The sequence below is a fragment of the Scyliorhinus canicula genome, chromosome 3 (genome assembly GCF_902713615.1).
Source record: "Scyliorhinus canicula chromosome 3, sScyCan1.1, whole genome shotgun sequence".
Lineage (NCBI taxonomy): Eukaryota > Metazoa > Chordata > Chondrichthyes > Carcharhiniformes > Scyliorhinidae > Scyliorhinus > Scyliorhinus canicula.
Genome location: NC_052148.1, coordinates 75,309,956 through 75,322,698, shown reverse-complemented (window position 1 = coordinate 75,322,698; position 12,743 = coordinate 75,309,956). Strand labels below are relative to the sequence as shown.

General features: G+C 44.4%; 1 protein-coding gene across 1 annotated transcript in view; it reads right to left on the bottom strand.

Annotated features, from left to right (window-relative positions):
* gba2 (glucosidase, beta (bile acid) 2) overlaps positions 1-12,743 on the bottom strand; it is a 68,526-nt gene that overhangs the window by 43,687 nt on the left and 12,096 nt on the right. The window contains exons 5-7 of the mRNA XM_038790754.1: positions 11,023-11,262; positions 8,370-8,472; positions 442-595 (exon numbers count right to left, since the gene is read on the bottom strand). Of these exons, the coding sequence (XP_038646682.1) occupies positions 442-595; positions 8,370-8,472; positions 11,023-11,262 (497 nt within the window). The remainder of the gene's footprint in view (positions 1-441; positions 596-8,369; positions 8,473-11,022; positions 11,263-12,743) is intronic.

The following is a 12,743-nucleotide window of genomic DNA, read 5'->3' as shown; positions in this document are numbered from 1 at the left end:
TGGAGGCAGATTCAATTGAGGCATTCAAAAAAGTGAACTAGATTATCTGAAATAGAAAAACATGCAGGGTTACAAAGAGAAGGCAGGGGGATGGCAGTAGGCATACTGTTCATTAGGAGTGCTGGTAAAGACATGGGCCGAACGGTCACCTGCGCTGTAAAAATTCAGTGATTCTGTAAAATGTCATGCCATATGAAGAGTAGGTTAAGTTACGTACATTGAAGCTAAAAAGTACTTGGTTTTAGGTAAAAGGATAAAGAGAAATCTTACAGCACCTTCGGAGATTGTGAACTGGGTAGAACCTGATGATATGGCCAACTGGGCAGATAGTCTTTCCTCATTCTGTTCCAAATCAAAAACAAAATACACCAGCCTGACCAAGGAAAATACACTCCCAGAAAAAATGGATGTGATCTTTTACTTTTTTGTTTATTTTCTTACCTTGCATGCTCCTTCTCCTTTGATCCAAAATGGATTTTGGGCATATCCCACGCAAGACAGAATTCAACAACATTTTGATTTTTTGATGGAACAATGCAGGTAGCTGCGATTGCTGCTGCAGTAACCTGCCCTTTCTCTGTTGGTTTACCTTTTCCTAGGTGCACAATCAAAAATACACTTTCAATTCACTGTTGCATGGATCAAACCAGCCTGGATTTTTCTTAGCAAACCTTTGCAAAGCAGTTGATAAATCAGTTTACAGGAAACAGATGCCATTCTGTGGATGATGACAACAGAAGTATTGCTCACTGTATGACTGCCATTTTGGTTACCAAACACCAAGTTACATGAAAAATACAGGGGCCGGGAAACGTTGGTGCCAGCGTAAACACCGGAGTGGTGTACCCGGTGTCAACGGGCCTCCTGGTACAGAGATTCAGCGGTCCTCAGGGGGCCTGCACGGCACTGATATGCATCCCTGCACGGCCGGCTCGGGTCTGCGCATGCGCAGACCGGCCATCTCCACGTCGGTGCATGCAAGTGGTAGCGGAGACCTACAGACCTAAGGAGGTAGGCCCCCTACAGATCGTGGGTGCCCGCCAATCGGTAGCCCCCGATCGCGGGCCTGGATGTCATGGAGACCCTCCCTGGAGTCAGATCCCCCTGCACCCCCCCCCCCCCCCCCACCAGGACGGCCACGGTTCCAAGCTCCCGTTGGGTGGTACCAGGTTGGAACCACGCCGGCGGGACTCAATGGAACTCGGCGGGAATTCAGCCGGTCGACGGCAGGCGCGACTGCTGCCGATTGTCCGGTCGCTCTAGAACCGGGTACTGATGTTGAAGCGGCATGGTGGGAATTTCTCGCATCACCGACGATTCTCCGACCAGCGCAGGCTCAGATAATCCCGGCCAGGGTCTTGTGGAATAATTTTCAGTCTGTTGCATAAAACTCCTCCCTCCTTTAGGTACCATGCTCTATGTTTTACAAATTCAAAATGCTGCAAATGTTGGAAATCGGAAACAAAAGCAGAAAATGAGCATGTTTTAAGCAAATGAAAGGGACGAGGCTTGGAAGAAGAATAAAAGGGAAGGTCTGCAGACATGGTGTAATACAGGAGAGATTAAACAATGAATAAATGGTGCAAAGCAAAAGGGAGTGAAAATGTGACAAGTAAAAAAACAAAAGGTGAGTCGACATGTTGTTAATGGGAGAATGATGAACAGCTGATATCAGAGAGCAAAGAATGAGAAAAACAAGAAAAAAAACAAAACTTGGAAAGAAAAAGGAATTAAAATGGGAACAGAGTTTGTGGTCTGAAATGGTTGAACTCAATATGGAGTCTGGTAGGCAGTAAAGTGTCTAATCAAAAGATACAGTGTTTTTCCTAGAGCTTGCATTGAATTTTATTGGAACACTGTAGGAGGCATCAGATTGAGAGGTCAGTGCAAGAAAGAGGTGCAGACTTAAATGACAGGCGACCAGAAGCTTACAGATTGGACAGAGCTGTTTCACAAATGGCCACCCAATCTGCTTTTTATCTCCCCAATGTGGAGCAAATCTGTGGTGTCCCAATGATAGCTGTTTTTTCTCTCCACTGATGCAGCTTGTTCCGAGTATTTCCAGCATGTTCTGCTTTTATTTCTATGTTTTAAGTTTGGGTCAGATAAGCATTAATCTGGAATCAACTGGACTGCAGTTTCCTTCCTTGTGCCAAGGCCCGACTCCAAAAATGGTTAGTACAGTTCAACTTCCATAGAGACATAAAACCCTGCTGAAAGACACGGAAATGCTCAAAAACGTCAACAAAAGTTGTGAAGGCACTGGTATCTGTAAGATCAAGATTTACACTCGCATTGCGTGTTCTTCTTGCATCAATTATGTGCATCTCTGCACTTTTTCACCAGCTTATTTGCATTTATCAGAGGCAATAAAACAAAAAGGATAAACATGCTAGTTTTAAAAGTTGCATTTATATAGTGCCTTTCATTAGCTCAGGGCACCCCAATGTGTTTTAGACCTAATTATGTGTTTTCTGGAGTGCAGTCACCATCATATTGGCCAGGATACCGGAGGGGACGCCCTTATTCTTCTTCTTCAGACGGTAGTAAATGCAAGTATAAATAAAAATGAACTGCCTGGATTCAAAGGTCAAACTGTTCAGAGATTATGGATATACGTGGCCCACTGGATATTGTCTGACTGCTGCAAAATTAAATACATTTTTGTTTCTACTTGAGGGTAGTTGAATTTGCATTTTTTTGCTCTGTGGAATGTACACGTGCAGAATTTGAATTTTGCTTGAGTTAAAAGAATGTTAATTTAGTTCAGTCTTTCACACTCAACAATAAAAGCAGAACATGCTGGAAATACTCGGAACAACATTTACGGAAGTTGATCAACAAATGTATTTAGTTATTTCACAAGACCTCCTACTGCATAAAGCTACTGGTAAATTTCTGCACAATAAGAACAAAACAAAGTATTCCCATCCTATTCATGTATTTATCAAGATGCCCCTTAAACATCACTATCGTCCCTGCTTCCACCACCTCCTCCGGCAGTGAGTTCCAGGCACCCACCACCCTGTGTAAAAAAAACTGACCTTGTACATCTCCTCTAAACGTTGCCCCTCGCACCTTAAACCTATGCCCCCTAGGAATAGAAATTACTTATGTTTTATAAACACAAAATACTGCGGATGATGGAAATCGGAAATAAATTACCAGGCTACATAAAAGCACCAAATGAAGTTTGCCAGATCAATGTAGACCCAGAGACCTAGGTTTTTCCTTTATTTTAAAGATGGTAGTAACCCATATAAAACTATAAAATTTTTGGTTATCAGTATTCAAATATATTAAATGCAGTATTTCTTTTCTTAAATTAGTTTGCTTATGTGTGGTTCTTTAAAACAATGTCGTTCTTCTTGAACTATACAGGGCTGGATTATCTGATTCTGGCATCAAACGGCCACCGATTCCCCGTTTTGCTGGGGACTAGAAGGAAGGCAGCGTAGAGCACCTGGCTCTAGCTGCCGATACTGCCCGGAGAATTGCCGAGTTCGTGGCTGCACATGCGCACAACGGGTGCCGTGCTACATGGTGCCGGCCGCTCGCGGACCCAGCCCGCGAAATAACCTCCCACTTTGGCCGACTTGCACTCCCGGACCACCCTCCCATAGTTTCCCAAGCCCCTGATGAAGGCCCCCCCTGCCCGGGGATCGGCCCTCCCCCATCTGTAGTGGCGCTAGACTCAGTCCGCAGCCGCCACGCCTAGTTCCTGACGGATGAGACCACGTGCCCCATGCCGTCGGGAACTCAGCCGGTCAGGGGCGGAGCATCAGGGGGCGGGCCTCAGGCAATGTCTCGAGGCCATCAATACGTGAACATAGAACATACAGTGCAGAAGGAGGCCATTTGGCCCATCGAGTCTGCACCGACCACTTAAGCCCTCACCCACCCTATCCCACTAACCCCATCTCACTAAGGGCAATTCATCATGGTCAATCCACCTAACTTGCATATCTTTGGACTGTGGGAGGAAACTGGAGCACCCGGAGGAAACCCATGAAGACATGGGGAGAATGTGCAGACTCCGCACAGACAGTGACTCAGCAGGGAATCGAACCTGGGATCCTGGCGCTGTGAAGCTACAGTTGTGCTACCATGCTGCCCACTAACGTGGTACGAGTACGCCGCTTTGGAGGGAGCGGCGCATTGCGAAACGGCGCTGCCACGGCGTCGCCGATCGGCGACTCCAGCCCATAGTCTATGTTACGATTCGAGACCAGACCCCAACGCACCTTGGATACTGGACCGAAACCCCAATATTATAGTTTATTTTGGAAGACTGTGTGGAAAGAGGGTGGCACGGTGGTGCAGTGGTTAGCACTGCCGCCTTTTGGCACCAAAGACCATGGTTCGATTCCGGCCCCGGGTCACTATCCATTGCACATTCACCCCGTGTCTGCATCGGTCTCACCCCCACAACCTAAAGATGTGCAGGGCAGGTGGATTGGCCATGTTAAATTACCCCTTAATTAGAAAAGTCAACAGTGCGGAAAAGAATATGTCGCTCTAGGAGCGATTGCAGAAAGAAATAGGGATTTGGTATTTTAAAACAAACGTTATTATAACACAATATTAAGGACTTCCGGTGGCGGCATGTAGAGGGGAATTCACATGTTGAGTGGCTCCTGCTTGAGGCATGCTTTTAGGAGTTTAAAGTCCGGTCCTGGGGGCAAGTTGCGAATGATTGATTGAAAGAATATACAAGGAAGGCAAAGGATGCCAAAAGGATTAAGAAAAACAGCCATGAAGAAGGGAGGGAGGCAGTGTTCACCGGAGTGCGAGGGCCAGCCAGGGAGCTGGCAAGAAGGCGGAGGCTGGACTGCCGGGTGGGGCCGCACTGCTCACAGCAGAGAGGATGACTGAGGTGATGTCTTTGGAGCCGGAGAAGCAGTTTGCGAAACACATGGAGGCATTGAGGAAGGAGATGGCGGTGGCTTTGAATACGTTGGTGGAGGTTGCAGTTGCCCCGGTGTGAGTAGCTGTGTCGAAGATATCGGCCGAGGTGAGGGAGCAGAGCGAGAGGATGAAGGGAGTGGAGGAGGCCATGTCGCAGCACAGTGATCAGCTCACCTCGATGGGAGATGAGCTGTGGAGGGTGGTCGCGGCCAATAAGGGGCTTTGAGCAAATTTGAGGATTGTGGGCTTGCCCGAGGGGGTGGAGGGCTCGAGGCCAATGGAGCACTTCGCCGAGATGTTGGCAGGTTTGATGGGGGAGAACGAGGAGCACTCCCGGTATGAACTGGACCGCGCTCATTGGTCGCTGAGGCCGAAGCCAAAGTTAAATGAGCCGGCAAGGGCAGGGATCATCTGCTTTCACAAGTACCACATGAAGGAGAAAGTGCTGAACTGGGCGAAGCAGACGCGGGAAGTGCAATGGGCTGGTGCTGGAATTCATATATACCAGGACTTGACGGTGGAGCTGGCAAAGAGGCGAGCGGCTTTCGGCGAGTTAAGATGGCATTATACAACAGCGGGGTGCGATTTGGTGTGGTGTACCCAGGAAAGCCGAGGGTGACCTACAACGCCAGAGATTTCTACTTCAAGACGGTGGCGCAGGGGAGACATTTGTGAAAGAAGAAGGCCTGAGTCAGCAATGAAGACTGGAACTGAAGAGGGGTCATCAACTGCGAATGGGGAGTTGGGACGAGTGTGTAAACGTGTTATTCTTAATAGAGTTTAAGTTATTTTTTGATTGTCATTCTTTGTTGTGACAGTTTTATTGAGATGTTTCAATTTGATTGTTTTAATGTAACTGGAGGGTAGGGGAGGGAAAGCCTTGGGCCCGGGCCCCCACGCTAGCCAACTTAAGTTGGCTAGTGAATGAAGGCGAGGTGGGGGAGGGGCTGCGGTGACTGGAACCTGGGTTGCAGGTTCTGATGCGCCCAAGGAGATGTGGGGAGTATCGATACTGGGTGAGGGTTTTTCGAGGGGAAGTGCAGGGGGGCATTCTGGGAGGGGGGTTTGATGTTAACAATGGATAGGGGCGCATCAGGCTCATGGGGCAGGGCCCGGTGTTATGGTGATGGTGGATAAGGAGGGGGGGGGGTCTCAACTCAAACCCCCCCCAAGGTTAGGATAGTTACGTGGAACGTGAGGGGGTTGGGTGGCTCAGTCAAGAGAAAAATGGGTGCTGGCGCATCTCAAAGGTTTGAAGGCCAATGTGGCGATGCTGCAGGAGACTCACTTGAGGGTGAAGGACCAGGTGAGGCTTGTGAAGGGCTGGGTCAGCCAGGTGTTTCATTCGGGAGTTGATGTTCATTCGGGAGTTGATGGTAGGGCTCGAGGGGTAGCGATCCTGGTTAGTAAACGAATTTCAGTTCCAGGTGGAGAAAGTGTTTGCAGATCAGGGAGGCAGGTATGTGATAGTGACATTGGAGGGGAGGCTGGTGGCACTGGTAAGAGTGTATGGTCAACTTTCCCCCTCTCCACTACTGGATTCAATTAATAATTGACCAAAATCTGCTTGTGGGTACACCGTATACAGTTATGGGTAAAATGGATTACAACCATCCACATTTTAACAACTTTTACTAAAGGGAGGCGTGCCAGTGTCAGGAAACCTGCTTTAAACTGATCTTAATGTTGCCCAATGGATACATGATATTTTAAGAAGTCTTACAATACTGAGTTAAAGTTCAACAGATTAGTTTTGAATCACTAGCTTTCGGTGTGCACTCCTTCCTCAGGTGAATTAGCTGCACTCCGAAAACTAGTGATTCGAAACAAACCTATTGGACTTTAACCCGATTTTGTAAGACTTCTTACTGTGCCTACCCCGGTCCAACGCCTGCACCTACACAACATGATATTTTGACAGGCAAGTTTCTACCATTAAGTTCAGCCCAGCCCCATGCCAGAAAGCATGACTTACCTATCGGGTGCACGCACAGGAGAAATAAGACACCTGATGGGGGTGTAACAGGGGGAAGAGGGTTGAAATAGGAAAGGGAGGAAAAGACAGCGCAATCTTGTCATTGATTACATTATTACTCAGCGGGGAGAGGATGGGAGAAAATGAAGAGGGAGGAAGGAAGATAAGAAAGCCTTGTACAGCAAAATGATGATTTTTAAAAAATAATTAGCATTAAATTGAACATTTCCAAATGTAAGTGTTCAACATTACATTCAATTTTTAATCACCGTTGGCCTATTTAAAATTCTAAGAATGGTCCAGGGACCGGTAAGACAATTGGAAGGTGTTCAAAATGAGAAGCATCACAATAATGGAATGACTGCAACACAAGTGGCAATTTGGCCCATTGTGTTCATGTTGGCTCTTTGGAAAGGCAATTCAGCTGGTTCACAAATTAAGATATACGAGCAGAATTAGGCCTTTGGCCCATCGAGTCTGCTTCGCCATTCGATCATGCCTGACCTCATCCTGACCTGCACCCTGTATTTTTTTTCCCTATTCAGATAATTAGCCAATTCCTTTTTAAAAGCAACAGTTCAGCAATGGGCCAAATTGCCACCTGTGTTGCAGTCATTCCATTATTGTGATGCTTCTCATTTTGAACACCTTCCAATTGTCTTACCGGTCCCTAGACCATTCTTAGAATTTTAAATAGGCCAACGGTGATTAAAAACTGAATGTAATGTTGAACACTTACATTTGGAAATGTTCAATTTAATGCTAATTATTTTTTTTAAAATCATCATTTTGCTGTACAAGGCTTACTTATCTTCCTTCCTCCTTCTTCATTTTTTCCCATCCTCTCCCCTCTGAGTAATAATGTAATCAATGACAAGATTGCGCTGTCTTTTCCTTCCTTTCCTATTTCAACCCTCTTCCCCTGTTGCAACGATACCCCACCCCCATTAGGTATCTTATTTCTCTTGTGCGTGCACCCGATAGGCAAGTCATGCTTTCTGGCATGGGGCTGGGCTGAACTTAATGGTAGAAACTTGCCTGACAGCAAGCAACAGCAACTGAAAACACATTCGGGAGCCACACACAGGCAGTGCACTTCGGTAAGCAAATATTAATAGCAATCTGAAGGAGAGTTTTGTGCATTTATGCAATGAAAATCACTTATTGTCACAAGTAAGCTTCAAATAAAGTCACTCTGAAAAGTCCCTAGTCGCCACATTCCAATGCCTGTTCGGGGAGGCTGGTACGGAATTGAACCGTGCTGCTGGCCTGCTTTAAAAGCCAGCTCTTTAGCCCTGTGCTAAACCAGCCCCAGATATCCATTATCATTCAGGAACGTAAAGGGAAATGTGTTTTAGCATACTTAGTACTAAGCATTTTGGGTTTGAAGAAGAGTTTGTGTGTGAAGATTAAGTTTGCATGCCAATTTTCAAATGTATTTAAAATCAGGAAAGTCACTTTAAAAAAACGTTTCACGTACACATACCCGGCAGAGAGTCCAATTTCCCATCTTGAAGCAGATCTTTCCAGATTTCTTGTCCCAGGCCATTTGGATTAAATTCAGTCTGGTGACTAATTTCTAAACCTTGCTGTTTAAGAGACAAAAAAGTTTCAATTCAAATTAGATTCAAAACTACCGTTATATTGCAATTTTATATACAGAAAACACTCAAGGAGAGCTCTAACTGTTGCAGAACTATGTAAGTAGGGTACCCTTCCTTCAACTAAGAAACGTGGCTTCACAATATTTTTTTAAATGTTATAAATTTTATAATCTGGCTACAGCAAACTTAGCAGCATTATCCAACAGAAGGTATCCATCACACATTACTGGACAATTATGCAGAGGAACCGCAAATATGGCAATACCCACTGAAAACACATTCAGGAGCCACTGCAAACATCTGACATTATAAAATAATAATCATAATTATTGTCACAAGCTTACATTAACACTGCAATGAAGTTACTGTGAAAATCCCCTAGTTGCCACATTCTGGCGCCGTTTGGGTACACGGAGGGCAAATTCAGAATGTCCAATTCACCTAACAAGTAAGTCTTTCGGGACTTGTGGGAGAAAACTGGAGCGCCCAGAGGAAACCACACGGGGAGAATGTGCAGACTCCACACAGACAGTGATCCAAGTGGGAATTGAAACTGGGACCCTGGCGGCGTGAAGCAGTGCTAACCACTGTGCTACTGTGAAAACCAACTAGTTAGCATAAATATTCAGGATTTCTGAAGTCAAAAAAATCTGTAACCAATATATGGAAGTGATGTCCATACAATAGTTGACAAAAATTGCAATAAATGGATTGGAGAACATTTTTTTTTCCTTGCAGCTAGAATAAAGATTTTCTCATCTTAGGAGTACACTATTTTTAATTAATACTGTGGAATCCAGCAGCCATGTGAATCCTTTCCAAAAGAACACAAACCAGTCCAAGTTCTACAGTTAAAAATATGGAAATAGCTGTTTGGCGGTACAGACTTTTAATATTGCTGTAAAGAAAGTAGAAAAAAAAGAGCATGTCCGCGCATTGAAGCTTTTTCAACTAAACAAAAGCTTGGATGACAGCCATTCCATGGCTCATGCCCCAGGATAATGTGTTGACCAGGGTAGACCTGCCTCGCTTTAAATGTTTCAAAGAGCTTAGCAGTTAACTGTTCCTTGGTGCATTCCCATGGCAATGTCTCTTCCAGAGTCCACTTGTCAACTAATCAGCACTCGCTGCACTAGCTTTATAAATCGTTGTTCCCTTTATTGGTGGTATTTTTTGAGAATCTATCTGGATGAATGCAAGACAGAAGCTTTGACATGTCCCTTTTTTTCCAGCGATACGCAAGTTAATGTGTAGTTGCTTCTATTGAAGTGCGTTAAATTGAACCATTTCTTATGTCAGATATTGCTTCCTTTCGTCATGAAAATAATTTCAGGGTTACTAATTCATTGCCATTTTATTCATCGTATTGCTCCCTTTTACAAAACAAGATATACTTACAAGCAACTAATAGCCTGAAGCTCTCAATCGTAATTTATGTTCCGTACCATAAGAGTGCAAAGTTCCCTGAGCAAAAACAAAGATCAAAGGGATATGCATCCATTTGCAGGGCTTGGAAATAAAACACTGATTAAAAATGAAACCACCAGCACACTAATTAAAAAGAACTTTTGTTGAGAAGAATGAACCCATAAAGGACTGCAAGGTTCCCTAAGCAAAAACAAAGATCAAGGGGATATGCATCCATTTGCAGGGCTTGGAATGAAATGATTTATAATGAAACTACCAACACAGTTATAAAAGAGCTTTTGTTTAGAAGGGTGGATTAGAATCGGAAAACTGGATGAACCAGAATCTATTGTTTTTTCTTTCCAGCTCCTGAACCTTCCTGCAGCACAAACAGCCTTAGTCGGTATTTTGCAACTGGACACATGACACCACTTTACAGGTGAATGAACTCTGTACAAACTAACAAAACAGCACAGTAGCACAGTGGGTAGGACTGTTGCTTCACTGCTCCAGGGACCCAGGATCGATTCCTGGCTGAGTCACTGTCTGTGTAGAGTCTGAACGTTCTCCCCGTCGGCGTGGGATTTCTCCGGGTGCTCCGGTTTCCTCTCACAAGTCCGTGCTGTTAGGTGAATTGGACATTCTAAAATTCTCCCTCTGTGTACCCGAACAGGCACCGGAATGTGGCGACTAGGGGATTTTCACAGTAACTTCATTGCAGTGTTAATGTAAGCCTACTTGTGACAATAAAGACTATTGTTATATTTGTCCAATTTTCCCTTGAAAGGTTGCATTAGTGTTTGCCTCAAACACACAATGTGGAATTGCTTTTCATGCTCGTACAATCCTTTTTTGAAAATACATTTCTTCAAACTTCTCTCCACTCTCAATAACTAGTTTAGATTGATAACCCTCTTGTTATTGACTCCCCAAGCAGATGTCAAGTTGGCAGAAATAGACAGGAATTTTTTTTAAAAATTCATTCATGGGATGTCGATGTCACTGGCTGGGCCAGCATTTATTGTCCATCCCCAGTTGCCCTTGAACTGACAGTATCTCGAAAAGAGCATTCTATGGCCCAAAGATTATACTGAACGCTGGAACAGTAACACTGAGCAATATACTTACCTTATGTCTGGTTGAAATTGCCATTGTATAGTTGTTTACAGGGGCAGAGTGATGCAACAACACTCCTGAAATGTGCTCGCCTTCTTTATTCAATTGGAATGGTTCATTCCAGTGCCCCCCTTTCTGATCATCCTTGGTTCCAGCACCATTCCTCAGAGTAAACATAAGTGAAACCTCCAGATCGTCTTCATTTTGGTTTTCAATTTCCCATACAAAGACCCCAACGGGCAGGCTAGTGTCCTGGAAGACAAGTGATACACTTGTTAAATCCTTTCCACGTCTTTTGGCACATTCTCCAGAAGACAAATACTAAAGTTCTAGGGATGTTTCACAGATTATTCTTCAAACTGCAATTTCTTTTAACAGATAAACAAAGATAGAATGGGATTATTCAGCAAGTTGATAAACAAGTGGAAAACAGGGTGACCACAGAAATAATAGTATCAAAGGGTTTCAGCACTGGATGAGAGTGTTACACAGAAAAAGCTATAAGAAATAAAGTCAAAGAAGCTTAATGTCACCGAATAAGTGGGGGATAGCACAAGGGGGGGGGGGGAAATTATTGTAGCGGAGTACTGATGGCAAGATTTATTAATAATTCCCTTTGTAACAGTGAAGCAGAGAAATGATACCTGCACTAAGCCAAAGCAGAAGATTTATTAGTGATATTTAATAACGTAGGGATTGAACAAAGGCAATGGAAAAAAACTTTGATATAGTCATAGTCGCTGGGAAAATTTGCAATAGCGCATCAAGAGGGCCAACCTGGTGGACGCATTGGAATCTTGAAGTATCAGAGAGCCACTCAAAGACAGGGAGAGGCTGGAGATCAAGGAAAAGAATGCAGCGTAGAAATTTACACCACAGGAGGCCATTCAACCCGTGGTCCTTATGCTAACTCTTCAAAGGAGCAGTTGTACTTAGTTCCGCACTGTGGCATTTTGTCCTATCTATGACCTCTGGCTGTTGAACTACATGCCAGAGGGAATTTGTTTTCCCCATCAAATCATCTCCATCAGAAACCAATAATAGGTCACATGTTGACCTTAAATAGAGGAATACCCACAGCCTTTTCCAACCTTCTTCTGAAGTCCTTGATGGGTTAAACTTTGAAAGGAACAGAAAGGCCACTAAGAGACCTTTGAAAATCAGTTAGCATTGAATAGTGCATGGATGAGGTATTCACCAGGCCAAGAACAGGGCATCAGTCCAACTAGGTCTTTGGAAGTGCTTTGTGTGGCGTTTTTCAGGTGGCTTAAGAATACCCAAGTTCCACCCTGTATTGTTACTATATAAAAGGGAAAGCAAAAGGAATACTCCCGAGTCAGCATTTTCAGTAGTCAAATGGCATGAAAACTTGGCAAACCAGAGACCTGCCTTAAATTATGATAGTTTTGTTGCCATAATACTGCCCAACTCAATCACCCCCTCAATACAGAGTGAATTTCTTTTTTTTTTATAAATGTATTTTATTTCAAACACGTGATAAAACAGTAACATATACAGAAACACACTACACAAACTCAGTCCACAGTTTGTATAATTTTTCCCCTTTTACCCCCCCCCACCCCAAACGATGAACAGTTCCTCAAACATTGTCACGAAGAACCCCCACCGTGTCTCGAAGCCCTCCACTGACCCCCTCAACTCAAATTCAATCTTATCCAATCAGAGAAAATCGTCCAGGTCCCCCAGCCAGGCCACCACCCCCGGCAGCATAT